General features: G+C 39.7%; 1 protein-coding gene across 1 annotated transcript; it reads left to right on the top strand.

Annotated features, from left to right (window-relative positions):
• Nucleotides 1–1084: 1084 nt before the first annotated feature.
• On the top strand, nucleotides 1085–17158 carry LOC102948336 (ropporin-1). The gene is made up of 5 exons (XM_007057059.4): nucleotides 1085–1200; nucleotides 3602–3719; nucleotides 4879–5040; nucleotides 15769–15944; nucleotides 16983–17158. The coding sequence occupies exons 1-5, from the start codon at nucleotides 1085–1087 to the stop codon at nucleotides 17047–17049; spliced, it is 639 nt and encodes a 212-aa protein (XP_007057121.1). The 3' UTR covers nucleotides 17050–17158.
• Nucleotides 17159–17364: the final 206 nt, after the last annotated feature.

The raw sequence follows: 17364 nt of genomic DNA, 5'->3' as shown, positions 1-17364 counted from the left end.
TTTCAAACAGGTCATGTAAAAAACAGAATCCCTCCAATGCTCATCCTGATATGCTCTCATAATAAAAAGCACAGCTCTGCCCACTCCTCTGAAACTTTTTCCAGTCATGCAAGGTGATCTAGGTTATCCAAGTCACTTTCTCTCCATTCTTTTTGATCCTCAGCCCTTTGCTACTTCTCCTACTCTTCCTAGTGCTAGACGCCACCTTAGTAATAATAGTTAATTAAGTTACCCACGCTGGCTATTCCCTTCTGGTCTCCTGATCCTTGATCTCCTCCAACTCTTCTGAGCTCCTTTTCTAACATTATATTTTAAGTTTCTAGGCTGGGATTGTCAAAAGAACCTAATGGAGCAAGGTTCCCAAATCCCACAAATATTCAATGGGGATTGAGCACCTAACTTCCTCTGGTTCTTTTGAAAATCCTAGCTCTAATTTCCAATTGTTCATAACATTCGACCTTTGAGATTGACACTTTCATTTTTTCTGTTAAACATAGCATAGCTGGAGCCTGATCAAACACACACTGATGAGATGGGGAGTCTACGGATGGACTTCATTGGATTTTGGATTAGGCCTTTATTTCCTATTTTTAGTACAGGACAATACTGAAGTTTATCAGATGCCATGATGCAATAAATGTTAGCTTTTTAATGGCAACCCTTGTAGTTCAATCCTCGGTCTGATCCAAATCTACAAATTCCTGTCATACATAGTCTGTAATACATAGAATATTTACTGTACATAACACAGTACATTACATTAGATATGACTATAAATCATAATTAGCAAGATATTGTAAAATGGACAGAAATTGTCAGAAAATAAAAGTTAATAGTGATCTTTTCACTTATAGAAATCTGTGTCTTTTTTATTTGGTTTTATAACATGTGTAGTATAGTGCCTTATTTGTTCTTATTTATAGCCAGCAACTGAGCCACCAAAATAGTTCACAAATTAAAACAGATCTTTCCAAAAGTATCGATTGCTTTTCTAACAAGATTGTATTACTTATTTTTAAACACATTTTCAGCATAGACAGAGTATGTTACAAAACTGTTATTTTTCCCCATAGGTGCAGTAATTATGCCATATACAGATAAGCAAATATGCATCCCTCCAGAACTGCCAGAACTGCTGAAACAGTTTACAAAAGCTGCTATTCGAACCCAGCCTCCAGATCTGCTCCAATGGGCGTCTGAGTATGTTCATTTTTTCCTAACTTAAAAAAAATCAAACCCCCATTATAAAAGATTTGCCGGCCACCATGGAAAAGTTAATCACTTCACTGGATCTACCCACTGAAGTCAACTTCAGTGGATATATCCATTGGAGCTACATTGATTTACATCAGTTGAAAATCTGATCGCTGCTGCACAATAGCTTTTGAGATCTACTGAGCATCTGGCAACACTGTGAAGTCAATGTGAATTGCAGGTGTTCATTTCCTCTCCAGATTTGGCTTGTATTGTGCTCCAAAGTTAATATTTGTGAGAGACCCACACTTACCTTTTCTTTGTCCCCACTACGGCTGGAGATCTGGTATTTTAAATGTCTCTACAGCAGGCACACTATTAATTTAATCTAGTCAAAGGTTGAGGTGCTGGTGATCACTGTATGTTGCCAGATGTACAGTTGCCACCTGGAATTGAGACTGTTTAAAATGAAATTCTTCTGAAGAGTGAGTCCCCAGATAAATTCAGCACTTTAATAAATTATGGACATTTTAGAAACACTGGTCTATAACACTCAAAACTCTTCACCATCCAGGGGCAATGAGAGTAAGTGCACACATCTATTGTGCTAGTTCATTTTTTAAAAGTGGGTTCTATGCTAATCTGGTAGCTCAATTTAAAATTGATGTATCTATACTGATTTACACCAGGATATGGCCTCATATCTTTGCAATCCATCTTCCCTTTTCTTTAGCGCGGAACAACTCTCCAGTGACCACTAAATTAGTGAGTGGCCTGATTTGAAGTGCCCCCAGAACAACAGAAAGGATAAATTGTTAGTAAATCTAATAGATTACAAGGTGGGGTTTTTTTGGTTTCATTGTTTTGTCTTTAAACAATGTTCAGCACTGCAGCAATCCCAAACTATGTGTTAAATTTATTTTCCTTTTTCAAGTTTAAATGCTGTGGGGACTGAATTACTGCACAAGGAGTTTTTCCCAGGGTAATTCAGTGCATGGAGTGGCACGAGTGTTTAAATCAATTTGACATGTAATTTGTCTAATGAACATGCCTATCCTGAAATGTCAACTCCCTCAGCTGATATTGGCATATGTGGGTGATAGGTTAAAGTGTTAACTTTATCTAAGTAAAAAAAGTAGCTAATTACAGTTGATAAATAGACTGAACCATAAGATTTTATTTATTTACTTTTTAAATAGAGTATCAGGGTTGGAAGGGACCTCAGGAGGTCATCTAGTCCAACCCCCTGCTCAAAGCAGGACCAATCCCCAAACTTTGCCCCAAAGGGCCCCCTCAAGGATTGAACTCACAATCCTGGGTTTAGCAGGCTAATGCTCAAACCACTGAGCTATGCCTCCCCTCTCAGTCCTATTGTCTTTCACCTTACTCAGTATAACTTTAATGTATTATAGCAGGGGTGCCTAGCCTACTGCCCATGGGCCGTACATGGTCCAGCAGAGCGCTCAGAAGGCCCACGGCCTACTTCAACACAATATACTAATGGCCAATTCATTTACATTTTGTCGTTATGTTTGCATTATTTTCGTTTACACAAGTGTGTAAATTGTTTCTGTGAACAGTATTGTCTATCTAAATACATACAAAACAAGCTGAACTTAAAATATAAATCAATACTGCTGACTTTACATCTTAATATATGTAGGTTGTGCTTAGGCTTATGTGGCCCTCCTGTACCATAAGGTTGGGCACCACCGTATTATAGCTAAAGCCGGTCTGTATTGTTTCCAGAATACTAGTTTCCTTTGGAACAACAATAAAGCATTTTGAATGTAGTGCTGTTCATTATTAAAGAGAAAAAGATGTATACTGTATGACCATTAATATTTTATTAGGAGGAAAGTTCTCTTTTATTGTAACATATTTGCTTCTATTTGATAATATCACAGACTTGTCCTAAAATTTGTGAGAAAATGTATGGTTTCTTTAAAAGATGATTTTCATTTAACGACCCTGATTCAGGAAAGCACTCTTATTCATGAAGTGCTCTTAAGCATATGCTAACATACTATCCTGAATAGGGATGGAATTACACTTATGCTTTAATGCTTTCCTGAATCAGGGCCAAAAATTAGATGTCCAAAGAAACACTATGGGCTGAATATAAAGACCATTGAAGTCAATGGAAGAACTCCCACTGACTACAACGGGAGATGATTCAGGCCCTAAAAATACCACTTATATGCAGGAATGAAAGGAAAGTTGTTTGATAGCACAGTACTTTTCTGATTAAAAGCAGTGCTGCTTAAACAGAAGCTGCTGCATCAGATAGTTGAAATCCAATTGTCTTCTATTTAGTAAGCATAAATCATATGAACCATTATGTTTAATATCTGCTTCTGTTAAAAGCATTTAGAAAGCAAGCATCTATCTGTCTTTCTCTGTCTAGTTACTTTAGTGCTGTGGCCCGTGGTGATTTACCTCCAGTAAGAGAGCGATCAGAAAGGGTACCTTTGTCAAACTGGGCAGAACTCACTCCAGAGCTCTTAAAAGTCTTACACCAACGAGTAAGAAACATCTAATTTACTTTCTGGGGCAAATATATAGAGACAGAATATTTACCTCCATATGCTATTTTGCTTCTTTAATAATGTTACGGATACTACATTTTCAGTCTGAGAAAATGTATTTGCTTTCAATGTTATGTCTGCAAATACTCTATTCAATGAATACAAGTAAAATGTGTATGGAGAATACTAATATATTAGCCGGTATCTTTGAAAAAAAATCACAGGTTTCTACCAATGAAGAACTGAGAAATAAGACCTTTAAAAATGTGACTCCTTGGCTAGATGCAACAGTACAAAATAAAATATTCCTTGAATTGTACTCCCTTTGGTCCTGATTGGGCAACCTTTTTCAATGCGGTGAACACTTACTCACACAAGTAATGCCACTGTACTCAATGGAATTATTTGCATAAGTATTCAGCAACAGTAAAGGTTACGCACTCAGGCTATATGTTCATAAAATTGAAGTCCTGCCAGATGTAGCAGAAACAATTTGTTTCCTTAACTCACACTGTTAATTATATCAAAATTTACAGCCTGGAATCATCACTGTCCTCAGTCTTCATTTCTATTTTCTATATGGATCAAATCTACAAAGAGCTTTCTCAACCCTGCCTGCAAAATGTGTGTCAGACATCCAGTTGCTCCTGAAGGCTCTCTCGCATCATCAGCTCTTTCCATAAATCCAATTCAAAGTCAGCCCAGACTATTTCAAAAGCAAAAGTCTAGAACAAATCTCAGTAAAGTGCCCCAGCTGGGCATCCTGCTCTATTAATGTAGATTCAGTATGGCAAGGCCTGAAGCTGAACTTCAGCACCCTCAGAGTGCTCATTGTGTCAAATACTCTGACATCAACACAGTCTTTATTTTGACATAGTACCCTGGTGGTCCTTACCACTGACCCAAAAGGCTAATTTACTTCATGCCAAGCATAATGCAAGGACTTTGTTAGGAGCCCATTCTGTTCTTTAGATTTCTTCTGTTCTCTACTTCTTGGAGAAAATGTTCAAGCCCTTCAATTACTCTCCAGATTTCATAGTTAATAAGGGTGGGGATGTTTGGGCTGAGATTTCAGTTTAAAGAATAGCAAAACTGGAAATGAAAGGGAAAGATATTTCTTTACCTGTGATGCATATTATTATGTATTTATTTCCAGGTGAGTGGCAGACTGATAATCCATGTAGATGAACTGGCCCACATGTGGAAGGTGCTGAATCTCCCAACAGACTTATTTGAGAGTGTTATGAATGTTGGTCGTTTTACCGAAGAAATTGAATGGCTTAAGTTTTTAGCCCTGGCATGTAGCTCTCTTGGAGTTGTAAGTTTATCTACACTTTTTCATTCACGTTTCTATATTCTTTACATAGCTGATCTTGATTTAGTGTTTCTGGTTGAGATTGGAGATTGAGCAATTGGATATTTTACCCAGGTCATGGATCAAACACCTCCTGGCTTTGAGTTCAGCACACACCTTTCCTTTTGGGATGAGGGAGTTATTTTGACCATCTGCCCTCAGAGGTCAAGGAACCAGAGCATTTATAGAAGGCTCTGCAAGAGTATTGCTCCTCCAACCGATCAATGTCATATTAGGCTTTTATAACAGGATTTATTTTCTCTACCACTGATATAGTGGTACCTGGATCCTCTTTCCCAACTTCATTATAACAGTTCACATTGTTTTAGAGATGATTTGCAACAATAGGGGAAGACAGCTAGGAGTGACAGTGGCAGAGTTATAGACTTTATCTGATTGTAACATAAAGGTTTTTCTAGACACATATGCCATAACTACAAGGGAGGCAAAAAGAGGTTGTCTCCACCATAGCATCCACAATATTTCAGTCAATAGATTTGCTTTGGGTGATGGATAGCTTGGTTTATTCTGGCTTTCTGCACTGAGAGTCTAAATTCCTCCCAGTGTGAGGAAATGTATAGTTCTTTTAAGAGAAAAATTATGCACATTTGGAGCAAATTCTCTGCTTCCATGAAGGCAGAACAACATCTTGTCACTCCACATAAATTTCACCTGTTGGTGCTGACTGAGATTCTAAAAGTGTTGGAGGGAACTTGGTACCACATCCTATGTTCTAGATTCACATTTTTCCTATCTGTTTGATCTGCAACCCTCTTGGTTTAGAAGTGTTAGGAAGTGTTCCCCATGAGGGCCCCTTGACTTTGGAACTCATTTTCCTGCTGGGTCTGAAATAGCCACATTCTGTTGGCCTTCAGGGTATGCTGCAAAATTCAAAATTTTAATGAGGCTTTGGGTTAAGAGTTTAGATACTTGTGTTTGGTATATGGTGGGGTTTCCTGCTTGATTTGTTATGATGGGCATTTTAGGAAAATGTCAGGGGCTCTTAGGACCTAGGATAGGTGCCCTTTTAGATACTTTTAATTTGAAACAGGCATTAATAAATGTATATTTTTATTAACATATATTTATATTCTCAACATACCTGGAATGGCTTAATGGAGCAGCAGAACATGTTGTGCTCTGTGGGTAAGTGGCTGCATGTTCAAATCCTATCTGATCTATTGCAGAGAAGGTGAATGTATTCTCTAAGGCAAACTTTAAAAAAAAAGTGAGGGTGGTTAGCCATTGGAACAAAATACTTAGGCATATGGTGGATTCTCCATCACTTGCAATCTTTAAGTCAAGATTAGATATGTTTCTAAAAGATATGCTATAGCTCAGACAGAAGTTATTGACTTGAAGCAGAAGTTCTAGGATGATCTTCTATGGCTTATAGTTAGCAGGTCAGACTAGATGATCATAATGGTCCCTCATGGCTTTAAAATGTATCAATCTGCTCCTGAAACAATAAATATAACAGTGCTTAAAATGAGTTAACTAAAACCTTTACAAGTTTTACATCAGTGGTGATTGTGTTCAATATGATCTGTCAGTATCACTAGCAATTTTTGCATCATAGCAAATCTTAAAAATCATTCCATTTAGAGATAGTTCTATTTAGAAATCCTATTTTCTATATTTCACTTCTCTTTTGTTTCATTAGGGACCTTTTTATGAAAATGGGATATTTGTGCTTAGGCATTCATCTCTTCCTTCAGCGTATTCCTCAGTTAAATTCATAATATTCTAATTGTGACATTAGACTTAGGTTTTGTGCAGATAATTTTGATGTCACAGAAAATTTTGACTTCAGGTGAGCAACAAACAGTTGGAGTCAATGAAGTCCCAGACAATAAAGCTCCTGTTTTCATGCTAATGCCCCTACTAGTGAGATACAATCAGCAGAATTGTCTCTAAGTAAAAAGTTTTCCATGAGGTGCCAGTGACGCTTCCATGAATCCAGTTAAACAAAATACATGTGCATTAGTTTATTTCAAAGAAATAATGAGGGACCCTTTGTCGGTCTTAGAATAAGCGTAGGGCTGGTCATTATACAATAAATTGGCTCCATCTTGTGGGATTCAAGAGTCTTGCAACCTTCTGTGCAATGTATAATATTAAACCGCTAACTGGAAAAAAAAATCTATACTGTTAAAGCTGTCAGCAGCTCATAAAGTTCAAAACATTGTGGCCCTTAATGATGCGGTGTTCTACAAATTAGATAATTCTTTAAGATTAATTATCCCTAACCTGTTCATATATTCCTAGTGAACACTCCTGTTAGCATCAGTGGGAACTAAAGGTGGGATTTTATTGACTTTAATGAGATCAGAATTAGGCCACACTCTGGGGGGAAAAAATCTCTAATTGCATGTTAGGATATCAGGATCAACCATTTGTATGCTTCCATATTCAACAAAAGGCTTTAACTGATAATCCTTTATAGGATAATGACTGTAACCATTTACTGCCTCCTGAGCACCCCCTCATGACTAGGGTTGCCTCTTTGGCCGTTCCACCTCTATTTTCCCTTCATCTGGACCCTGTAAGAATTCAGTCTCCAGTAACCGTCTAAGCTCAAACCCTTTAATTCACTCTCCTGCAGTTCTCCTCAGGTTGGCACTAGAGTTTGTAAAATACAGAACTCAAAAGTCCAAAAACAAACATGTTTCAGCTCAACTTCCCTTCTTAAACTCCCACTCACAGGCTTTATCTGGCTAGTGTTCTACAGGAACCAAATGTGTTCTTCATAGCTGCTCTTTCCACCTTCTCCACATAAACTCCTCTTTTCTGAATTTACTGCCAGACCTCCTGGCTCTAGCAATCTCAGCTACTCTCTCTCTTAGCCACACCCAGGGGTGAAAGTGAGCCGGTACTGGCTGGTACGGCATACCGGGAAGAACCCGCACCGGCCTGTATGCAGCCCACATTAAAGCATTGCTGCAGCAGCAGCATCCAGAGCCCCGGGCCCTTTAAATCACTACTGGAGCGCCAAGTGGCCTGGAAGAGCGGGTGCTGACCCTCAGCCCCGCCCCTTCTGCCCGAGGCCCCGGCCGAGGCCCAGTACCGGTAAGTGTCTGGAGTTACTTTTACCCCTGGCCACACCCCTCCCTGCAGCTTCCTATTGCCCTTTATATTAGAATCACCAGATTCCTCACAGGTGGGGCTCATCTTGTGATCAGGCTAACTTAGCCCCAGGCACTCCAGACCATGGGCAAGCCATCCTGTTACAATGATATATCAGGGCCCTAAACATTTAAGGTTCACAACCATCCCAGCTTCACCAGAGCTCTCATGATCTGAAGGATGTTTCACATCCGTTCATGATTAAGGTTAATATTTTTACAGCATTCAAAAATGAGTTCGGTGCTTTTCAGAAATATTTCTTAAAAGTCAAGATTCCTGGCCAGGAGGGCTTGAAATATAGTTTTATATATCAGACCTTTACATTAAAGGTGAGTTTTTACAAATGATGAACTCTAAAAGGTTATGGTTAGTGACACACAATGGAAAACACTGGTGCATCAAATTAAGTCCATCATCCATTATACAATTGAACCTCTCTTCATCAGAAGTTTAGATGCACACAGAATGCAGGGTGGGGGCTCCCAATGTGCAAGGCAGTCACTGTAAAAACAGTACCAACCAACCAGGCAAGCTTTACACTGTATGAATGGTGTGATCTTATATCTATTGTAAGAGAGAATCCACCACAATCCTCAGTAAATTATTCTAATGATTAGTTTCCCTCACTGTTAAATTTGCACCTTATTTCTGCTCTGAATTTGTCTAGCTTCAACTTCCAGCCATTGGTCCTGATATACCTTTGTCTGCTAAATTGAAGAGTCCTCTATTATCAGATTTCTGTTCTCCATGTAGGTACTCATAGGCTGTGATCAAGTCAACCCTCAACCTTCTCTTTGTTAAGCTAAATAGATTGATCTCCTTGAATCTTTTTCTAAAAGACATGTTTTCCAATCCTTTAATCATTCTCATGGGTCTTCTCTGAACCCTTTCCAATTTTTCATCATCCTTCTTGAAGTATGAACCACCAGGGCCAAACACAGAAGTAAGGCAATCTCCTTATCCCTATTTATACATCAAAGAATAATTTGCCCTTTTAGTCACAATATCACTCTTGGAACTAATGTTCAGCTAAATGTCCACCCTGACCCCCAAATCTTTCAGAGTTACTGCTTCCCACGATACTGTCCCCCATCCTGTAAACATTTGGTCATGTTGAAACACATTGTTTGCTGGCACCCAGTTTACCAAGTGATCCAGATAACCCTGTGTCAATGAACTGTCCTCTTCATTATTTACTACTCCCCAATCTTTATGTCATCTTTATCAGTAATTATTTTGTTTTCTTCCAAGTTATTGATAAAACTGCTAAATAGCATAGCGTCAAAAACCAATCTCTGTAGGACTCCTGGAGAAACACACCAGTTTAATGAGGATTCCCTGTTTACAATTACATTCTGAAACCTATTACTTAGCTAGTTTTTAATCCATTTAATGTGTACCATTGTTGATTTTGTATTCTTCTAGTTTCTTAATCAAAATGTCATGCAGTACCAAGTCAAGCACTTAACAGAAGTTTAAGTATATCACATCAATACTCTTACCTTTATCAACCAAGCTCATACTCTCAAAACAAAAAAAAATAGATTAGTCTAACAGGTCTATTTTCTATAACGCCATTGTATTCTTTAACTCTGTGTAAATTGAGTCCTATATCAGCCATTCCATTATTTTGCCAGAGATCAATATCAGACTGACAGGCCTATAATTAACTGGATCATCCCATTTGCCTGTTTAAATATTAGCACAACATTAGCTTTCTTCCAGTGCTCTGGAACTTTCCCACTGTTCCAAGACTTACTGAAAATCCACAGTAATGGTCCAATGAGCTCCTTAGACAATTTTAAATCAGCAGGCCCAGCTAACTTGCATCCAGGAGTTTTAAAAAAAAAAATCTCACTTTAATAGTTGCTATTTAACATCCTCCTTTAGTTACTGTTGGAATGGAAACTATTTAATAGTCATATGATATAACTACATCATTTTTTTCTCCCCAAACACAGAACAGAAATATTTATTAAACATTTCTGCCCTTTCTGCATTGTTATTGACAATTCTACTATTCCCATGTAATAATGGACCAGTACTGTTTTTAGGATTCCTTTTCTTCCTAATATAATTAAATTCCTTCTTGTCCATAACTTTGCTGTCCACAGATTTTGCCTTTTGTCCTTTTGCTTACTTTATCAATTTACTTCAACTCCTAGCTTCCAATTTATATTCACTGCTATTAGTCACCTCTTTTCTCATTTGTTATATATTTTTATTTTTTATAGCTGTTGTCACTTCCTCTCTAAACCAGGCAGGTTTTTTAACCACCATAATCATAGAATATCAGGGTTGGAAGGGACCTCAGGAGGTCATCTAGTCCAACCCCCTGCTCAAAGCAGGACCGATCCCCATTTAAATCATCCCAGCCAGGGCTTTATCAAGCCTGACCTTAAAAACTTCTAGGGAAGGAGATTCCACCACCTCCCTAGGTAACGCATTCCAGTGTTTCACCACCCTCCTAGTGAAAAAGTTTTTCCTAATATCCAACCTAAATCTCCCCCACTGCAACTTGAGACCATTACTCCTTGTTCTGTCATCTTCTACCACTGAGAACAGTCTAGAGCCATCCTCTTTGGAACCCCCTTTCAGGTAGTTGAAAGCAGCTATCAAATCCCCCCTCATTCTTCTCTTCTGAAGACTAAACATCCCCAGTTCCCTCAGCCTCTCCTCATAACTCATGTGTTCCAGTCCCCTAATCATTTTTGTTGCCCTCCGCTGGACTCTTTCCAATTTTTCCACATCCTTCTTGTAGTGTGGGGCCCAAAACTGGACACAGTACACCAGATGAGGCCTCACCAATGTCGAATAGAGGGAAATGATCATGTCTCTCGATCTGCTGGCAATGCCCCTACTTATACATCCCAAAATGCCATTGGCCTTCTTGGCAACAAGGGCACACTGTTGACTCATATCCAACTTCTCGTCCACTATAACCCCTAGGTCCTTTTCTGCAGAACTGCTGCCTAGCCATTCGGTCCCTAGTCTGTAGCGGTGCATTGGATTCTTCCGTCCTAAGTGCAGGACTCTGCACTTGTCCTTGTTGAACCTCATCAGATTTCTTTTGGCCCAATCCTCCAATTTGTCTAGGTCCCTCTGTATCCTATCCCTACCCTCCAGCGTATCTACCACTCCTCCCAGTTTAGTGTCATCTGCAAACTTGCTGAGGGTGCAATCCACACCATCCTCCAGATCATTTATTCCAAGTATGGACATTGTTATACCCGTATGAAGGTATTTATAACAGTTTATAATACTGTCCATGCTAGGAAGATGTACCTCTAAGTCTATTGGTTTCTAGACAGATTGTTATTGTCATGGGCAGTGGGTGTAGCCCCCCTTTGGGGAAGCTAGCCCTAGATCCACCCCTTCCACTTGTGTCTCCCCTCCACAGCTGGAGCCCCAAGACTCCCTGCTCCCCCCCTCGATGGCCAGGTCGCTGAGACCCCCTGCGCAGAGGAGTCTCAAGTGCCCCCCTGCTGGCAGCTGGAGGAGCCCCGAGTGCTCCCCTCCATGGCCAGAGCCCCGGAGAAACACACACACTCCTGCCCGGAGGAGCCCCGAGTCGTCCCCCGACCTGCCTGGAGGAGCACCAAGTCATCCCCCAACCTGCCCGGAGGAGTCCCGGGCCAGCTGCAGCCACTCCGCGCCTCCCCTCCCCAGACCCCAAGCCATCTGGGGAAAAGCGTCTTTCAAACACTAGTCTCCTCCTCTGGAAGAAGCTTTTGATATGCCCCATGCAGGTTTCAGGGCGGCTGAGGAGGCGGTATTTGCTACTCAGCTTCCTGGGTTCATCAGTAATCTCTCTGGAATCTATTTATTGATATGATAAACCAGTTTTGACAGGAGGTTCAAGGAGAATATTTTCTTCATTTCAGTTTATTCAACTAATTCAGTTCAATGAGTAGTTAAATCAGAGTTAAGAAACCAACTGGAAGTTGAAAAAGCAGGAAAGGTTGTTTTCCTCTTCCAATCTATGAATAAAAACTAGATATTAGAAAGGATGAGATCTACTAGTTCTAAAATCTTGAAGCACACAGTGACCAGAAAAAAACAGTTCTGTTCACAAAATACAAATAATACTACCTTTGTTTAATAAATCAGTTAGTTTTAAACACCAAACATGTTTGGATGAGGAAAAAAAGTAGTTTATTTAATTAAAAACCATTCAAATGCTGTTTTTGTGCATGTTGAACTGAATTTGAATTTCCATCTAAATAGACCTTGACACAAATCACCATTAAAAAACTAATCGTCCAGTAAATAAGAAATTCATCATTCGCCATTTTCTAACATACTAAAAATGTAAAAATATAGACTCTGAATAAATGTAAGTTAAGCTATATAATTGCTTCAGGAGATGTGTAGAGATACAGTTTATCCTCCTGGATAGCAAAAAGAAGCACCAAATTTAGTGTACAAGTTATATTTAGTTGAAAATCAACATGTTTTAACGCAAAAAGAAAAGGAGCACCCGCGGCACCCCAGAAACCACCCAATCCACTTGAGCACAAGCCATATTCTTCCTCCTCAGTTGTACCTTTTTGTACATCTAGTAAAACCTTCTTGAACAGTTTCAAGTTTTCTCCCCGCTGATTTGTCTCTTAATTGTTTTCAGTTTTGTGAAACTGGTCCTTGTAAAAACACCAAGTACATATATTACTGGTCTGGAATTTATTGTGCTTGCACATAACAAATATAGCCAAGTCATGATCACTTACACCTAAGCATCCTCTGATTTTTATGTCTGATCAATTCCTCTTTATCTGTCAAGAGGTGGTCTATTATATATTGCCCCATGTTGGATGCAACAATTTTTGAGTTAGGAAACGGTCATCTATAATTTTTATAAATTCCAAGGATGTTTTAGTACTGGTGGCATGAGACCTCCAGCATGTGTCACTCAGATTGAAGTCCTTCATGATTATGCAGCTTTTTTCCTGTCTTATAGATAATTGCCTATAGAGCTGGTCATCCTGTTTTCTAGTGTGATTTGGTGGCTTGCAGGTCTGCTTCTATTGTTCCTAGATCCTTCCTTTTGTTCGTTTGTTTCCTGTACTTTCCTAAGCAAAAGAACTTTGTTTCACCTTAGCTGATGACAGCACTCATAAAAAGGTGAGGTTCCAGCTCCCCAGAGTATACCATCCTAAGCAACTCTTAGTTTTTCTTGTTGTTTACACATTTCAGATCTTGTAGACAGTTTTTATTTGTTGTACTGTACCAGTCTGTCATCTTATATTGTAAACTTTTTGCAACAGGGACCATCCTTTTGTTATGTTTATATACTACCCGCCTGTAATGGGGTCTCACTCACCTCTCACAAGTGCCCTCTGGCCAAGTGCATGTGCCTGCACACTCTCTCTCTCTTTGTGGTGGGTCTTCGGTGACTCAACCCTCTGGCCAAGTCACACACAGTCGGTGTAATAAAAGCAAAGCAAAACCCCTTCTGGGGTACAAGCCCAACAGGGGTCTCTCTCAGTGCCCTCTGTAATGTCTCCCACAAGTTGTCCCTGCTCCAGGATAGGGTAGTGCCCCAGGGCTCCCTCCCTGGCGATAAAGTCTTCACTCTCTTAGGGCCTTTCCGTTAAGGTGACCAGATGTCCTGATTTTAAAGGGACAGTTCCAATATTTGAGGCTTTTTCTTATATAGGCTCCTATTACCCCCCCGACCCCCGTCCCGATTTTTCACACTTGCTGTCTGGTCACCCTACTTTCCGTCCACAACTCTCCAGCTGGGCTCTTGCAGTTTATTTACTTGCCCTGGGATGCCTCAGTGTCCAGGCCACTTCCCCCAATGGTTAATGGGGACGGGAGGGACCAAGCCCCATCCACTATTCCAGGTGCCAACCCAAGGACCCTGTAGATAGCAGCTGTCCACTGTGTCCCTTTATCTAAGTCCCACTACTGTTCTAATTGCTTGGGCCACTTCCCCGCAGCCCTGTGCCATCTTCACCCTTACCTTAGGGCCTTGTCCTGATGGAGTCCCCGCAACCCACTCAGGACTCCTTCTCACTCTCCCCAGCTTCTGGCAGCACTACCTCATCCAAGGTACTGCAGATCCCTCAGCCATCCACACGCCATCCAGCTCTAGCAAGGAAATCCCCCACTCTGGCCCTGCAGCTCTTTTTATATTAGTCTGTTGGGCCCTGATTGGCTGCTTCCCTCACAGCCGCTCTAGGCAGCTTGGAGGACCGCTTTACTGCCCTTTTCTGGGGTGGGGTGTGGCAGGGCCTAGTCCACCCCATCACACCGCCCAATGGGGTTGAGATCTCAAATGACACCACAACAAATAATTATAATATATTTCATTATTCATAACATACCCAACTTTTACATAATTTCTTCTTTGAGTCTTTTCTTATAAATTAATTCCTACAGCCCTTAAATAATTTTTGTTGCTATTCTCTGAATTCCCTCCAATTTGTCAACCTCTTTCTGGTATTGAGAAGTATAGTGTTGCAGGCGCAATCCCACCTGAATCATAAACTGCACAGTAGGATTGTTATTCCTGTAGTCTGTGACATAATTTCTCTACATATGAAAACCACATTCACAGTGGAGTGTTTTGTGCCATCATATTGCTGTTCACCATCACCACTTTGTCATTACTGTGCTCTAGATTTGTCCTTCCCATTGAATAGCTGAGTTCCCACTCCACAAAATATTTTAGTTTGCATTTTTCCAGGATGAATTTTATTTTAGTATTTCCGTCCCATACTGATAACTTTTCAGGTCCTTTTATATTAGTTGACTTTAATGGGAATTTTGCTTGAGTCCAGATTATAGAATTAGATCTTGTTTGGAATACCTCCCACTTTTGCACTAGACTTTGACTTCGATAATAAATGCTCCCACACAGGAGAATAAGACGGAGTTTGAAAACCTCTTACACCCCCTTAACTGGTTAACCAGACCTTAAATTGAAGTGCACAGGTGCATAATCTATGCCCATTTACCTAAGGCAGGTTTGGATGGAGGGGCTGGTAATTGGCAAAGTCTTAACTCCATTCCCTAATGCACCAGCCAGCACAGAGTGTCAAAATTTGCTGCTGGTATAGGCCAAAAGTAAAGTGCTGCCCAGCCAGAGTAATGAGAAAAAAGAGAGGGAGATGAACCGCAAAGGTTCAATGTCTCTTAGAGCTATTCCTGAAATGCAACCGTTCAATAATCAGCCCTCACACCAAGCTGGGCCTAAAGACAAAATCTAGCCCTCAGTGTCACCTGCAAAATAAATGTACTATTTATAATATGAATAATGTCACATTTATAATAGTACTATCCATCAAACAATCTCCAAATACTTATCTCATCTTCCAGACCATTAATAAAGAAATTAAATAAAATAAAGCCTTAATCCCGCTCCTGGAGATCCCAGCAGACCTCTCCATTTATTCGTTACATTGTCATTTATCATTCAGTCCTTTATTTATGGCTTTTCAGACAGATTTTTGGTGTCTTTATGACAGTGTTTCTCTCCATACCAAGAAAAGTAGGCCTCTAGTCTCTTCATTGATAGTGCCAAAAGTGAGGCTCACTTATTTTATTTTATTTTCCCAATAGACTATTGCAAAAACACTGAAGATTATATGTGAGGTTTTATCCAGTGATTATGACAGTGGACCTCCACGTATTCCTTTTAGCACTTTCCAGTTTCTCTACACATACATTGCTGAAGTGGACGGGGAGATTTCAGCATCCCATGTCAGCCGAATGCTGAATTACATTGAACAGGAGGTGTAAGTAAATCTCTGTCAACTGTCAACCACAGTTAAAGCTTCCTTCATCAGAGGCATGTATTTATGCTGTAGTTATTAAACTGCAGGAAGGACGGAGAAACAAACGAGGAAGGGAGACAGTAGAAAAGAGAGGCAGAAGGTAGAGAGAGAGAAAGAAGTGAAGTGAAAGGAAGAAATGAAAACAGTAGCAGTCATAGAGAAAGAATTGTTAAAATGAGGGAGTGAAAGCTGATTATGAGGGAACAATAAAGACCAATAATAATGGGGGAGTGAAGAGACAGGAAAGAGGAGGAATCATTATTATTTATTGTATAGCACCAAAAGGTGTGCTAAATGCTTCAAAGGAGACAAAGAAAGATGTTGTCCCGGCACCAAATTCTTTCAGTCCAAAGAAAAGCACAGAGTTCAAATGGCAGAGTCCTAAGGATTGTTACCATTTATTATTTATATAGAACTAAACAAGTAACAAGCCCCTGTCCCAGATAGCTTACACTCTAAGGGGCAGATCCTCAGCTAGAAAAACTGGCGTAGCTCCACTGATTTCAAAGAAGCTTTGACAATTTATACCAGGTGAAGCTCTGCCCCTAAAGTTACAACAGTGCAATATAGCTCAATAGAGTAAAACAAATATGCCCAGAATGACGAATGGTCATTATAGTAAATGGTATAACAATATAACATTATAGAAAATGCTTCATGGATTGTTAGGTGTATTTTGAAAAAGGGAAGCATCTTGATGTAAATAAATTAAAAACTTGTTCCAAGCGTACAGGATGCCATGGGAAAAGTCATGATCTGGGATGGGTGAAAGAGACAAAGGATTCCATCCAACTCCCACTAAAGTCAATGCAAATGTTTTCATTGACTTCAACTGGAGTAGGAGGAGGGCCAAAGAGCACAGTTTGGAGAGAAGAGAAGTTTGACTACAGCACAGGGAGCAGAGATTGGGTGAACATAATTAGTATTATGTTTTCTCTTACAACTATAATGAAAATCCAGGTCTCAATGAATTTAATATATATTCCATTTTTTATGCAGCATTGGACCTGATGGCCTAATCAAGGTGAATGATTTTACCCAGAATCCACGGGTCAGACTGGAATAGTGGCACAGCTTATCAAGTACTTTGATAGGAAAATGAAGAAACGTGCTTCAAAATAATGGTTACTATTAGGCCTTTCACTGTCTTTTTTCTTGTTTCTATCAATAAACAATTTGGCCAAGAAGTCAATCACAAATGTGTGAGTGTGGATTAAGAGACTGTCAGTGGAATGGAACATTGTCACAGGTTAATGATTAGAGCTAGTCAATTTTGTATTTTATTTATTTATTTATTGTGCTGAAAGTTTTCCCTTTGAAAAATACAGTTTTGTTGAAACAAATTTTTCATCAGAATATGTCAATTACAACAAAAACATTT

The sequence above is a fragment of the Chelonia mydas genome, chromosome 11 (assembly GCF_015237465.2).
Source record: "Chelonia mydas isolate rCheMyd1 chromosome 11, rCheMyd1.pri.v2, whole genome shotgun sequence".
Lineage (NCBI taxonomy): Eukaryota > Metazoa > Chordata > Testudines > Cheloniidae > Chelonia > Chelonia mydas.
Note: the sequence above shows the minus strand (reverse complement) of the source record. Positions and strands in the feature narration are given on the sequence as shown.